We start from the raw sequence: 15,808 nt of genomic DNA on the forward strand, positions 1-15,808 counted from the left end.
GTGGGCTCAGAGTATAAAAGAGAGAGTGATCCCTTGTTGCTGTACACCATCAGGAGTCCAGCCTGAAGAAAGACACAGAGGAGAGTGAGCCAGAACCTGTCTACAGCCACAACCATGAATCCAGCTGCCATTGCCTTTCTCACCTGCCTGTTTGTCTTCAGTGCACAAGGTACTGTCAACAGTTTAGTGTTCTGTGATTATGTTGTTGTTGTTATCTTCAATCTCAATATGCTCACCTTTCCTCTCACTGTATGTTCATATGGACTGTTTTGCAATAAATGCTTCATCTGACATTGGTTTGAATTTTAAGAACAATATACCGTCTTGTTTTGGGTTGGGGATGGTTGCCTGCAATAACAATTCTGTTTAATTGGAATATAACTTTAAAGTTAATAAGGTTGTGTCTTTCTTCCCACAGGGCTACCAGCCAACAGATCTAATACGTGCAAGTGTTTAAATGGTTACCTCAAGCATATCACGCCACAGTCCATCAAGGCGGTACAGGCTGTACACCTCCCAAATATCTTCTGTCCACATACAGAGATTATGTGAGTATATGAGCTGGATTAAGTCACATTTACTGACATGTCATTGTCCAGCCTCTCTCTAACAAAGCTCTTTCTTCTCTCCCAGTATTACAACAACAGCAAATAAGGACAAATGTGTGGATCCAAAGTCTAAACTTGGAAAACTCATTCTGAATAACATGAACAAGTAAGATCAGCTGAACTGCACCAACTACAGACAACATAACACAGTGAATACTGTCACTGATTCAGATCTGCAGTGCTTTTTACTAATAGTGTCATATGTTGATTCAGGCAGAAGAAGAATGGAGCCGTGAGCACAACGACGGCTTCAAGCTCAACAAGACTCTACACAACATCCAGGCTGTAAGTCTCTGCACTGAAGAGGAAGTCAAATACTGCTGTTGTCATAGAAGGAGTTGTTCATCACCGTTGGACTCCGTCCATATCATCTACCGAGAGAGATCCCGCACGTCATCATCGGTGTCGTACATCCCTCCCTCTGCAAACCCAACATCCTGCTATATGCCTCTGGTGAAGAGGAAGCCTGCGACCACTTTACACTTGCCATTTTTGCACATTAGAAAGTGGGACTTTAAATTAAACTATATATATATTATTAATATATGTATGTCTATTTCATATGGAGTATGTAACAAAAGTAATTTCCCCCTGGGATTATTAAAGTATGTCTGATTCTGATTCTGATTACCTTTATCATGTAAATACAATAAGTGATCAAAATGTTGTCGATGGCCAGTCTTCTGTTTGTGTTCTCTTAACTTAAACTGTCTTCACGTGTACATATGGAGTAAATAATCTGTATATACTTTTTAATAAAACACCTGATGGGACTTTCTGTGCTCTGTGTTTTACATGTTAACATAACCCACACTGAACCTATGCTCACATTCAACCGTTAGTATATTCTAAACTGTACATGGCCAAAAGCATGTGCACATGCAATCATCCCACTGATGTTCTAGTAGTTAAAGATGTCACCATGGGCATTAATGTGCCCAGTAATCAGCCTATGTAGGAAGCTGGCTGTTGGGATTTGCTCTCATTCAGCCTCAAGAGCATCAGAGAGGTCCAACACTGATGTTGGGTGATGTTGGGTGACAAGGTCTAGCTCACAATCAGCATTTCCAGTTGATCCCGAAGGTGGGTTAAGGTCAGGGCTGTGCAGGTCAGACAAATTCTTCCACACCAATGTGGGGAAACCATTTCTGCACTAGTTCAAAATTAAAACTTGAGTTGTAGTGCTGCCTAGAAGACCATCCTCTATCACAACAATCAAACATTAAAGCTGCAGTCGGTCACTTTAATACAACTATTAAGGTTTTTTGACATATTTGCTGAAACTTTATCCTGACAGTAGTACATGAGACAGATAATCTGGGGGAACAGTATAGTATTTTGGAAATTAAAAGGTTTAGTATAATTATAATGAATAATCTAAGTGATGTATGAGAATGTGTGCATACCAAACATATGTTAAAACATTTTGGTTTGGGAGCTGAAAGAGCTGGTTCTTATTGCTGATTGAAGCCAAATGATGAATGATGAAAGAGCTGGAATTCCCATCACTAAAGTACAGGCCTTTGAGAACTTCTCACTGCCATGGTAATCTCTGAGTAACTGGGCTTTGTGCTTGATGTGTGCTGTGGTTTCCCACGAGTTTGTCCTTTCAGAAAAGGACAAAGGGTGGGCAGATATTACAAGAGTCAAAGCTTTCATTTAGTGTTTAATTCTAGTCTCCAGCTAAAGTTAAATAACGTGTATATCTTGTTATATCACCATGGGGACGGAGTAAATAAGGACTGCATGCCTCTGCATTCACAATAGAAAGAACCTTGTTTCTTTTTGTACAGTCATTGTTTGTAGTTGAAAGATGTTCATGTTCACAACCCTTTCACGATCTACGAAAAGCAGCTACGGTTGTGCTGTTGAGTTGATCAAAAGGATCTGAAACGCCCTTACAATCCCTGAAGTACAATTTCTTAAGCTTTTAAAGAGCAGGGAATCCTTTTGAATACAGCTGACGTTATAGCAGGAAAGTGACCCAAAAAAGTGGAGCAGGGATTTTCATATGACAGCAGCAAAATACTGACCGCACTGTTCCTGGCCACAAGCCTGGGCTGTGTGTGTGCCAGTTCCCACACTGTAGGCAGTTCCATTTGTAGCACTCTGGTGAGGTTGACAACTGGACTGCAGCTGTTCTTTGTCTCTCTTCTCTTCCTGTTTGCAGTAGCACATTCATCCTGACCTCCCTCTATCTCTGTCTCTCTCTTCCTCCGGATGTCCCAGGCTAACCAGCTCTAGATTATTATAATATGATTTGTGACAAAGTGTTGAGTCACTTATTTGAAACACAGACAAGATGAAAAGACAGTTAAAGTATCTTCAGCTTAAGTTTTGTAAGGCAGAGTAGACCATGAAAGGTAAACCATTCCAATAAATAAACATGATAAAAAAGATGAGAAATGTAAAAAAGTAAAAAATGGTGAGACTAAACTGAATGAAACATAAAATGAATTCCACACAACACCGGATGCATGTTTGTAGCTGCAACAGGGTAGGCCAAGGGTATAATGAAGCCATGTTGGTATACATACAAGTTACATAAAACTAAGTGTTGACCATAAGTTTATAGACTCACACTGTATATATAAAATGTTGTCGCCTTGCCTTGCACAATATGACAAATACATATTTCAGGGTTGCAAAACTTAACATTAAATTTCACAATTTACTTAGTTTTTGTCATATTTACTGAAAATGTCTCTATATCCTGACAGTAGTACACAAGACCGAGAATGTATGACAAAATCAGGTTCTGCTGGGTCCTCCTAGTGCTCCTAATGGCATTTGCAAGAATCCACTGGCCTGGATGAAAACCAACAATCAGAGCCGAGAAAAATATAAAGACTTAAGCTGGAGGCTTGAAGATAGTTGATTGTTGAGTCTCATGTCCAGGGTCCCAAAGCATCTGTATTGCACACCCTGGGAATGAGACTCAGCAATCAACTGTCTTTCTTGGCTCTGATTGGTTGCTTTCATTGGACCAGAGCCAGAGATTTTTTTCACAGATTATCTTTCTAATGTTCTATTGTCAGTTATAGTGAAAGTTTCAGCAACAAAAGAATATTTTCACAAAAATTACCTACTAACAGCTTTAATAGAATTATTTGATACTTTGAGAAATATTTGCTTTTGTATCTATCTAATATTCAAAGTCATTCACTGTCTCGATCTGTCTTGTCTCTATCCTGCATGATCCCCTGCCTGCTCTTTGGACTTCTGCCTCTGTGCCAAACCCCTTTTTGGGGAAGTTTGCCTGTTTCGATCTGGTTTTGACTTTCACTTGTTTTTGCCAATGAGTTCACATGATTATCTACATAACCTGTACTGCAAGGTGTCATTGCAGAGGGGTTAGGGTGCACATTGAGGGAGGGACTTTCCCTCAAACTATTAGTTTCACATCAAGTTTCTCAGGAAATCTTAAGGGCAATGCTAAAGAAATTAAAAAGGGAACACATGCTGGCACTGCATTACATAAGTAAAGTTAATTCAGAACATGCCTCCAGAAGTAAAACTGGACTATACTATAATAAGCAATACAATGCACCCTTACACACACACACACTGTATAACTGATGAAAGTCATCATTTATAACATGATCACTGCAAAGCCTTGGAAACTCAGTGGGCTCCAAGTTTAACCATTCCGCAATGGTTTGGTGCATCTTCTGTTCATGCTGTGTTTTTACACAGCACAAACAAAAGCGTAGTGCAAATTTACTATAAGACTACCTCACATGAGACTAGCTACACCAGCAGTCAGTTTTAAAGCATTTACACTGAGAACAGCATGTTTTCTGAACACCAGTATGGTGGCTGTTAGAGGCTGTGACATCATCCGGGCTGTTGCATCACAAATGGGACTCACACTCATCCACACACGTGTCTATGTTTACAACGTCCTGTTGAGCAAGTCATGTCTGATTTGGGGGATTTCCTTCAAATCACACACAAACACAGAAGAGGAAATATCAAGGGAAGACATTCAAAACTGAAACTGAAATAACTGCATTCATTAAGCCCATTCAGCACAAATTGGATTATTTTCCACTGACTTGGTTAAATGGAGAAATAATTCACCTTCACTTGGTTTGAAGCCAACTTCAGCAATATCTGATTACTATATCGAGCTGTATTTATGTTAATATATGATATAATACAGTTCTAGCTGTGTCACAATATGATCCCTGTATTTATGATCTTGGGCTGTTTTTCTTTATCTTAAAAGGATTGCAACCTTTGTGTCCTGATCTGAGGGTTGTGAGGTGATTAACAGGAGAGGGAGGCAGAAAAACATATTTCTGCTACACAGAGTTGTGCTGATCTTTTAATCCTTCCCTGTAATTTCTTTCCTGTAAAGGCTATTTTATTTGTCTGGAAATGATTAATGTGCCCACCAAATTTAGTACATCTAAGTTGAGATACTAAAGTTGAAATTTTATAGGGGGTGCTATCGAGCCATTTTGCCAAATCTTTGCCCAAGACCAATATCATGATCCCCTGCCTGCTCTTTGGACTTCCCCCTCCCCCCCAACCCCTTTTAGGGGGGGTTTTTTTTTTTTAAATAGGAATTCTTGCCACTCTTGATGTTTATACCAGATTACGTAAGTCTCAGTGCATCAAACATGTATTTAAAGGTTAACAGTCTAGGGGGCGCTATGGAGCCGACGTGCCATTCCTCAAACCCAACTGCAATATCTGCAAAATATAAATATTTACCAGTTCAAACATGAGTGCAAGTTTACCATGAGGTTTTGAAAATCCTGAAGGCCTCAAACGTGTTTCGAAAATTAAAATTCATGCACAAAATCCAAAATGGATGACTTCCTTTCTGGCAAACTCTCGTAAGAAAAATGTAAATAAGTTCCTAATAATAGATGTATTTCAATCCCATTTGATCCCACCAACATTTTGTGAATATCAAAGCAACTTTATCCCAACACTACGTTTGGGGTTGCCATAGAGACCAATTTTCACTAGTTCTGATGTCTGTGCCCATTTTCATGAATTTTCAAAAATCAGAAATGTGTTGCAAAATGGGAAAAATAATAATCTCTGCAAATACAATGAAATTGCATCCTCTGCCCTCATGTAGGCCAATACAATATAACACAGAAGCCATTCTGTAGAATAAATGATTCTTTGAGCCAAAGCTTTTGCAGGAGAAGTGTCTCTGTTTCTACAATTTCCCTGCAGCCCATAAAGCATTTCCCCCATAGACCACCATTATAAAACAGACTGTCTGTAAAGCAGTTGACACTTCAAACTGCAAACAAGGTCAATTATGACTCTACTATGACTATTTGATCCATGAAGGTTTTACATTTGGAAATCTTCCTTTGAGCCATGCATGCCAATATATACAATATCACAACTGACTGTCTTATCCAAAGCTTCTGCAGAAGAAGAACTTGTGTTTCCAAGAAACCGGCTTGTCGGAAGAAAAAGGAAGGGACGAATAGTGTGAAAGTTTACTGGAAAGTGAAACTATTGTGTCACATTGCACAGCAGCCCTGTGTCAGTGTGTGGTCTCAGAGTATAAAAGAGAGAGTGATCTCTTGTTGTTGTACACCATCAGGAGTCCAGCCTGAAGAAAGACACAGAGGAGAGTGAGCCAGAACCTGTCTACAGCCACAACCATGAATCCAGCTGCCATTGCCTTTCTCACCTGCCTGTTTGTCTTCAGTGCACAAGGTACTGTCAACAGTTTAGTGTTCTGTGATTATGTTGTTGTTGTTATCTTCAATCTCAATATGCTCACCTTTCCTCTCACTGTATGTTCATATGGACTGTTTTGCTGAGTTTGAATAAATAAAAATGAAGGTAAATAGTCCATGACATTGATTTAAACAGTGATAGAGACAAAAAGAAGAGACAGCTGGGGGACTGTTGATTTAAACAAATGAATATTCAATAGTCAATATTATTGACTTTAAAATGTATGATATTTGGCTAATAATATCATTAAAGTTTGTCTTTAGATCTGAGGAAATTACAGAAACCAAATAGCACACTATTGTAATACCAAGAAAATTATTACATATACTCCAGAATACCTTTTTTCAGTTATAAGCAAGAGGCTTTGTTACAAAATTACGTCTAACCTTTTATCTCTGTCCACTGAAGTTGAATTCAACCAGTGACAATAGTTCTGCCTCCAGAGCAGCCTGCCTCTCATAAAACACTGATACATGTTCATTCTGAAGTCCGCGCACTGATTTGAAAGATGACCAACAGTTAATAAGGTTGTGTCTTTCTTCCCACAGGGCTACCAGCCAACAGATCTAATAAGTGCAAGTGTTTAGACGGTTACATCGAACACATCAGGCCACAGTCCATCAAGGCAGTACGGGCTGTACACCTCCCAGATATCTTCTGTCTACATACAGAGATTATGTGAGTATATGAGCTGGATTAAGTCACATTTACTGACATGTCATTGTCCAGCTTCTCTCTAACAAAGCTCTTTCTTCTCTCCCAGTATTACAACAACAGCAAATAAGGACAAATGTGTGGATCCAAAGTCTAAACTTGGAAAACTCATTCTGAATAACATGAACAAGTAAGATCAGCTGAACTGCACCAACTACAGACAACATAACACAGTGAATACTGTCACTGATTCAGATCTGCAGTGCTTTTTACTAATAGTGTCATATGTTGATTCAGGCAGAAGAAGAATGGAGCCGTGAGCACAACGACGGCTTCAAGCTCAACAAGACTCTACACAACATCCAGGCTGTAAGTCTGTGCACTGAAGAGGAAGTCAAATACTGCTGTTGTCATAGAAGGAGTTGTTCATCACCGTTGGACTCCGTCCATATCATCTACCGAGAGAGATCCTGCACGTCATCATCGGTGTCGTACATCCCTCCCTCTGCAAACCCAACATCCTGCTATGTGCCTCTGGTGAAGAGGAAGCCTGCGACCACTTTACACTTGCCATTTTTGCACATTAGAAAGTGGGACTTTAAATTAAACTATATATATATTATTAATATATGTATGTCTATTTCATATGGAGTATGTAACAAAAGTAATTCTGATTCTGATTACCTTTATCATGTAAATACAATAAGTGATCAAAATGTTGTCAGTGGCCAGTCTTCTGTTTGTGTTCTCTTAACTTAAACTGTCTTCACGTGTACATATGGAGTAAATAATCTGTATATACTTTTTAATAAAACACCTGATGGGACTTTCTGTGCTCTGTGTTTTACATGTTAACATAACCCACACTGAACCTATGCTCACATTCAACAGTCAGTATAATGTAGTCTGCAGTCTATATGTATGACCAAAAGTATGTGGACACCCAAACATCCCACCCACATTCTAATAGTTAAGCCTGTCATTAAAAACACATTAATGTGCCCAGAAATCAGCCAAGATGATGGTACCTGGTTGCAGAGATTTGCTTCTATCCAGACACAAGAGCATCAGGGAGGTCAAACACTGATGCTGGCTGACTGACCTTCTGTATTTGTCGACCTGAGAATCAGACTCAACAATCAACAACAAATCTTTCTCAGCTCTGATGGGTTGTGTTTATTAAGGCCCGGTGGATTCTTGCAGATGCCATTAGCAGCAGCAGGAGGAGCCAGAGGAACCTAAGTTTCCCACAGATCATCTGTCTCATGTACTACTGTCAGGATATAGTGAGTTTCAGGAAATGTGTGAAAAAAGTTATTTTCATAAACATCCCCTACTGCAGTTTTAACTGGTACAGTCCACTTATGTCACAGGCTATCTCAGTAACTTCACTGACATGATGTGAAGATGAGCCATAGCCTTCATTTTAACATTCGTTAGTTCACCCTCTCTGTGTGTTTGATCAAACGGTCTGGATATCATATATTATCCTGCTGCTTTGAACTTGTTAATTTATTATAATATTGCAGCTCTATTTGCTCCTAAAGTCACATTACAAAGAAAATATTTGTTAATGTTTTTCCAGCAAGAAACACTACGACAGCCAGCTATAGTATAGTTTAAGGAAAAAACTTCCTTTTAAGAGGCAGAAACCTCGGACAGACCCCTCGACTCTAGGTGGGTGGTGGTCTGCCTCGACCAGTTGGGGTGAGAGAGAGAGACAGAGAGAGTGCAGTATTGTAACATGTCATCGTCACATAGGCCAGTGGAGGGGGAACTTCAAAGGGGCTCATGTTCACACTGGATCTTTTTCTCATTCTTATGTGCATTAGAACAATCGGCAGGGCCTTTGTCCATGGCAGCCACGTTTCCTCACAGCATTTTGCTAGTTTTGATTTCAGAGTGCCATTTTCTCGTTCGACCGCACCTCCACTGGCAGGGTGATATGCACAATGTCGTCTGAGGTCAATGGCAAGAAAATCACTGATTTGGGTTATTGCAGAATTGAAAAAGTGTGTGCCATTATCGCTGCTCAGTTTAGTTGGTATTCCCCATCTGGGAATGATTTCTGTTAACAGAGCTTTTGCTACCACTTGGCTGCTTTGGTGTCTTGCTGGGAATGCTTCAACCCATTTTGACCACATGTCCACCATCACCAAGCAGTACTTCTTCCCTTCTGCTGGCGAAAGTTCTATGAAATCCATCATCAAATGTTCGAATGGTCTATCTGGTGGTGGGTGTGGGTCCGTGTATGTTTTGGTCATTGGATTTTCCTTTCAGAAACGGGTATTAAAAAACTGAAAACGAGTGATTATTTGATTTTCGTTTTAAAATACAAAAATTAAAATTGAAATACAAGGTGTTTTTCTTTTCCATGGTCAAAAAGGGATGAGCGAAATTAAAAAAATTATTCGATTTTCATTTTCTATTTCATATGACAAAAAATAAAATCACTAGAAAACAGAAACGGAAAAAAGGCCTGTTTTTTCATATTCTGAGACCGGATGTTGTCATTTACAGGACGGTGCTGTGTAGAAGAAACAGTAGGCTAGTAGACTGCGGTCAATCCAGCCGTGAGTCCGATCTCCGTAGTCAAATCAGCCGCACTTAAATTTAGTGTACAAGTATTCTCAGCATTATGGTAAATGCGGAGAAACAACGTATTTACTTCCGGTTTTCAAAATAAAGGTATTTAGAGCCGTAAGCTATAATTAAAATATGTTACATTAAAGTGTTTCATGCGCCCCTGATGAATAAAAAAACACTTTATATCAAGTATCTTTACTGCACCAGTGTGGAGAAATGCCAAAATAAAAGTCTCATATGTATGCCTCCAGAGATTGCATATTTGACCATATTTGAGGTACTGTAAAAACATATTGCTCAGTGTTTCCTGGCTACTGATGGTATATTTGACTTTTACACATATGAGACTACAAACATACTTGATATCAAGCATTTTTACTGTACAAATTTGGAGAAATTCAACAATAAAAGTCCCATATTTGTACCTCCATGTGGCATATTTTCATATATTTGAGGTACTGTAAAAACACTTTGCTCAATAATTCCTGGCTATGGATGGTATATCTGACTTCTACACATCTAAGACTACAAGTATACTTAATATCAAGCATTTTTACTGTACCAATTTGGAGAAATTGAAGAATAAAAGTCCCATATTTATACTTCCAGATTCAATTCAATTCAATTTCAATTCAATTTTATTTGTATAGCGCCAATTCATAACAGAAGTTATCTCAGGACACTTTTCAAATAGAGCAGGTCTAGACCGAACTCTTTAACATTAATTACAGAGACCCAACAGTACCACCATGAGCAAGCACTTGGCGACAAGGGCAAGGAAAAACTGCCTGTTAAAAGGCAGAAACCTAGGACAGATCCTCCGGCTCTAGGTGGGTGGTCGTCTGTCTCGACCAGTTGGGGTGAGAGAGAGAGAGAGAGAGAGAGAGAGAGAGAGAGAGAGAGAGAGAGAGAGAGAGAGGCAGAGAGAGAGAGAGAGCGAGAGAGAGAGGCAGAGAGAGAGAGAGCGAGAGACAGACAGACAGACAGGTGCACAGCAACAACAGTATTGGCAATGGCAGTCAAGCAGGACCATGGCAGGAGGCTCCACCAGGATCCATGAGAACCTGCGAGACGAGAAAGCACAAGAACTCCGGGGAAGAAGTGGAGTTAGTAACATGCATTAATGGGACATGAATGAGTGCAGAAAGAGAGAGGCAGAGAGGAGCTCAGTGCACCATGGGAAATCCCCCAATAGTCTAGGCCTATAGCAGCATAACTAAGGGATGGTTCAGGACTCACCTGATCCAGCCCTAACTATAAGCTTTATCAAAGAGGAATGTCTTAAGCCTACTCTTGAATGTGGTGAGGGTGTCTGCCTCCCGAACCACAACTGGAAGCTGGTTCCACAGGAGAGGAGCTTGGTAACTGAAGGCTCTGGCTCCTGTTCTACTTTTAGAGACTATAGGAACCACAAGTAGCCCAGCATTCAGAGAACGTAGTGTTCTAGTGGGGTAATAGGGTACTATGAGCTCTTTAAGATATGAAGGGGCCTGACCATGAAGAGCTTTATAGGTGAGGAGGAGGATTTTAAATTCAATTCTACATTTTACAGGGAGCCAATGCAGAGAAGCTAGTACAGGAGAGATGTGATCTCTTTTTCTAGTTCCTGTCAGTACTAGTGCTGCAGCGTTCTGAATTAATTGGAGCGTTTTAATGGACTTATTGGGGCAACCTGATAATAAAGAGTTGCATGGATTAGTTTTTCTGCATCTGTCTGTGATAGGATGTGTCTAATTTTTCTAATATTACGTAAATGAAAGAAGGCGGTCCTAGATTCCATATTTTCTTATATTTTTGAGCTACTGTAAAAACATATTGCTCAATATTTCCAGGCTATGGGTGAAGCATTTTCATTATACTTCAATAATGATGCAGTAATCGTGACAAAATTTCACACAAATGTTAAATAACATCTTGATAAGATAAACACTAAACACTAACACAAAATCCTACACAATTCTAATTTGTTTACTTTTCACACAAAATGCAATGCCAGTCCACATTCTTCTTATTTTGCTGCTCTGCTGTGTCCATTTGTAGGTAAAAGGGAAAAATAATTAGTTTTAACTTCAAAACACCATTGTACCTACTGTCTCTTCCTCACATATTATTTTTTATATTATTCAGTGTGACAGCTGTTGCAGGTGGTTCCACATACAGTTTACATTTTTACAGTAGCTCAAATATAAGAAAATATGGAATCTGGAAGTATAAATATGGGACTTTTATTCTTCAATTTCTCCACATTGATACAGTAAAAATGCTTGATATTAAGTATACTTGTAGTCTTAGATGTGTAGAAGTCAAATATATCATCCATAGCCAGGAATTATTGAGCAAAGTGTTTTTTCAGTAGCTTAAATATATGAAAATACCACTTGGAGGTACAAATATGGACCTTTATTGTTGAATTTCTCCAAATTGGTACAGTAAAAATGCTTGATATTAAGTATGTTTGTAGTCTCATATGTGTAAAAGTCAAATATACCATCAGTAGCCAGGAAACACTGAGCAATATGTTTTTACAGTACCTCAAATATGGTCAAATATGCAATCTCTGGAGGCATAAATATGAGACTTTTATTTTGGCATTTCTCCACACTGGTGCAGTAAAGATACTTGATATAAAGTGTTTTTTTATTCATCAGGGGCACAACACTTTAATGTAACATATTTTAATTATAGCTTACTGTTCTAAATACCTTTATTTTGAAAACCGGAAGTAAATACGCTGTTTCTCCGCATTTACCATAATGCTGAGAATACTTGTACACTCTAAATTTAAGTGCGGCTGATTTGACCACGGAGATCGGACTCACGGCTGGATTGACCGCAGTCTACTAGCCTACTGTTTCTTCTACACAGCACCATCCTGTAAATGACAACATCCGGTCTCAGAATATGAAAAAACAGGCCTTTTTTCCGTTTCTGTTTTCTAGTGATTTTATTTTTTGTTATATGAAATACAAAATGAAAATCGAATAATTTTTTTAATTTCGCTCATCCCTTTCTGACCATGAAAAAGAAAAACGCCTTGTATTTCAATTTAAATTTTTGTATTTTAAAACGAAAAACATTTAATTTAGATTAGATTAGATAAATTAGATGGATGACATAAATACTTTATTCATCCCCACCATCTCTTTGGTCTTGGTGGTGTTGAGGCGCAGTTGGTTGGAGTCACACCATGTGACAAAGTCCTGGATGAGTTTCCTGTACTCCTCCTCCTGGTCACTCCTGATACAGCCCACGATAGCCGTGTCGTCTGCAAACCTTTGCACGTGACAGGACTCCGAGTTGTATTTGAAGTCCGACGTGCACAGGATGAACAGTACCGGAGAGTGCTCAGTCCCTTGCGGCGCTCCCGTGCTACTGACCACAGTGTCAGACCTGTAGTCCCTCAGTCGCCGTTTTTTTGTAATAAAAATGTAGTTTTACCCTTTCTTCTGCCATTTGATGTATAATTTATGTATTTTCCAAAAAAACATGCTGCCTGAAATGATGTATATATTGTGTTTGTTTTGTTTACATGTTGTTATAATTAGAAGATGTCTCATTACAGTTTTGATGTTTGATATACATACATGCCATGTGAGATGGGCAAAAGTTTGGAAATACATTAGCTGGCTAACCCTCGCCCCTTTGGAAATTGTGCAGAGCAGTGTGAAGGTACATGGGGCGAAAGAATAACAATAGCATAACTTTGAAGCACTAATGGTGGCCCAAAGGTTTGAGAGTTGTGCTTATGACCAGGAGGTTTGTAGTTTGATTTCTGGACTGGCAGGATAAGTTTGGGTAGTCAAAATAAATTATTGTGTTGATTTAAAACAGAACTGACAGAGGAATTAGAATGCTGATGTTCTGTTCTCTGACATCATAATGGACTCACTTGCATAACTGCAGCTGAACAGAATTCTGGCCTCATTCCTAAATCAACCTTTGGAGAGGTAAGACCACTTTACATCTGTGATAAAAACACTTTTTACTTTAGTTTTTATGCTTAGTAGAATTGTATTGTGCTGGAGAAGAAGCACATTAATTTCCCTGCATTGTGCTGTCAGTTAAATTACTTTTTTCATTAGCTTCATTACAAATACCATTACAGTCAAATGTGCATCTTTTGCTGTAATGAGATGCAAATACATATTTTGTCTTGCATAACACAATTGTAATCTGTAATCTTTATTTTACTTGTTTGCATGTGTGCAAAATGGACCGGAATTGTAGTTTTTCTTAGCAGTATATAAAATAATTCACATTGACTAAAAGGTTTGCAGTCTTGATATCATGCCCAGACCTATAAAAAAGTCTCTTTGAGCACTACCCTAAACCGTAGTGGAAACAGAAAATGTCAGATTTCCTCCCTTAATCTGCTACACCTACTAGATTAATGAGATCCACCTCATATGTGGTCATCTTAGTCTTAAAACTTTGATGATGCTAAATAGTGAAACTTGTGATTTTTCATCAAATGCTGTTGCCATAACGACGCAATATTCACCATGAACAGGAAATTGTTGTACATGGGCAAATCTGCCCAAAACTTCACCTTGATGAGATTCCCGGCCTGAGCAGGGGCGTGTGTAGACTTTTTTGACTGTGGTTTTTGACCTCGGCCCTCCCACGATCTGGAAGGAGCACAGACGAAAGGGTGAGAGACTTTTGTCTAGTGAGGACATCAACCCTTTCATGATCTTGGAGGAGCACGAGCAAAGGGGTGAGAGACCTTTGACACGAGGCATTTTTTCATTTTGTTTTAAATAAGCAAATGTATCCATGTTAGTTACATGATTCACATAAACTTTTAAAAACTAAAATAATAATAAAATGTATGGAAAAACTTAATTTCTTGCCAAAAAACTAAATTTCTTGCCAAAAGTTAGACAGAATCAATACCACTCTCATATCTGTGCAATAAGCACAGGTTTACATTTTTCAGTGGTGGAATGTAACTGCATAAAGTTACTCAGTACCTATACTTAAGTGCAATTTTCAGGTATTTATATTTTGTGTTTTTTTATACTTCAACTCCATTTTAATTTGCAGGCAAATATTTTACATTTTCCTCCACTACATTAAGCTACCCAGCACTATATGAAGTAGTTAAAATTGCCACAACATTAATGTTTACACACGGATGAAATAATACTCCGATTATGCCATAGGCCGATATATTATTCTGAAATGGGTCTTCCTGCATGATGAGTACTTCTTGTAGACTATTTTTTAGTATATTTTGATGCTTATACTTGTATGTACTCCTGAAGTTAAAATTGTACTGGTGTCCATATCGGACCATATAACCGATAAGAAAGGGTCAGGTATGGAAGACTGATTCACCAATGACGGGTAAGATCCCCCTGTTAAACCTTGGGACAACCTAAGACAGGTACAGCCACGAGTACTTGACCCCAACGCCACTGTGAGCAGGCACAGTGACACTGTCTCATGACCGGTGTTTTTGTACAATGTGCAGGAATACAGGACATAGTTTGACAGGAGATGTACAGATGGATAAAAACATAAAAAAAACAACTGGCAAGTAGGGAAGACTGGTTTGCCTATGACGGGTAAGATCCCCTACAGAACCTGGGGACAACCTAAGGCAGGCACAGCCACAAGTACTTGGCCTATTTTTCCATGTTGGGCAACATGATGTATCATTTTTGCTGAAGAACATGAGACTTGATTCATCAAATAGTAGAAATTCTCCTTAAAACTGTACTGGTGTTGATGTGTTCCATATCGGACCATATAACACATAAGAAAGGGTCAAGTATGGAAGACTGATTCACCAATGACGGGTAAGATCCCCCTGTTAAACCTTGGGACAACCTAAGACAGGTACAGCCACGAGTACTTGACCCCAAAGCCACTGTGAGCAGGCACAGTGACACTGTCCCGTGACCGGTGTTTTTGTACAATGTGCAGGATACCAGGACATGGTTTGACAGGAGATGTATAGATGGAGAAAAACATAAAAAAAAAACTGGCAAGTAGGGAAGACTGGTTCGCCTATGACGGGTAAGATCCCCTACAGAACCTGGGGACAACCTAAGGCAGGCACAGCCACAAGTACTTGGCCTATTTTTCCATGTTGGGCAACATGATGTGTCATTTTTGCTGAAGAACATGAGACTTGATTCATCAAATAGTAGAAATTCTCCTTAAAACTGTACTGGTGTTGATGTGTTCCATATCGGACCATATAACACATAAGAAAGGGTCAAGTATGGAAG

The 15,808-nt window shown here is 39.0% G+C and overlaps 1 protein-coding gene and 1 long non-coding RNA gene across 4 annotated transcripts in view; one reads left to right on the forward strand and one right to left on the reverse strand.

The window, feature by feature from the left end:
* LOC127375845 (C-X-C motif chemokine 9-like) lies at nucleotides 1–7,809 on the forward strand. 3 transcript variants are annotated; one of them, XM_051422181.1, is made up of 4 exons: nucleotides 1–169; nucleotides 6,878–7,007; nucleotides 7,093–7,173; nucleotides 7,281–7,809. In XM_051422181.1, the coding sequence occupies exons 1-4, from the start codon at nucleotides 115–117 to the stop codon at nucleotides 7,354–7,356; spliced, it is 342 nt and encodes a 113-aa protein (XP_051278141.1). In that variant the 5' UTR covers nucleotides 1–114; the 3' UTR covers nucleotides 7,357–7,809. The 3 variants fall into 3 exon arrangements, with proteins under 3 accessions (XP_051278141.1, XP_051278142.1, XP_051278140.1); XM_051422182.1 differs by lacking the exons at nucleotides 6,878–7,007; nucleotides 7,093–7,173; nucleotides 7,281–7,809 and adding exons at nucleotides 419–548; nucleotides 634–714; nucleotides 822–1,381 and having other exon boundaries at nucleotides 2–169; XM_051422180.1 differs by lacking the exon at nucleotides 1–169 and adding an exon at nucleotides 6,137–6,305.
* Nucleotides 7,528–15,808, reverse strand: part of LOC127375846 (uncharacterized) — an 18,336-nt gene continuing 10,055 nt past the window's right edge. The window contains exon 2 of the long non-coding RNA XR_007887458.1: nucleotides 7,528–7,667. This is a non-coding gene — a long non-coding RNA (uncharacterized LOC127375846). The remainder of the gene's footprint in view (nucleotides 7,668–15,808) is intronic.

Source organism: Dicentrarchus labrax, unplaced genomic scaffold (assembly GCF_905237075.1).
Source record: "Dicentrarchus labrax unplaced genomic scaffold, dlabrax2021, whole genome shotgun sequence".
In the NCBI taxonomy this organism is placed as follows: Eukaryota; Metazoa; Chordata; class Actinopteri; family Moronidae; genus Dicentrarchus; species Dicentrarchus labrax.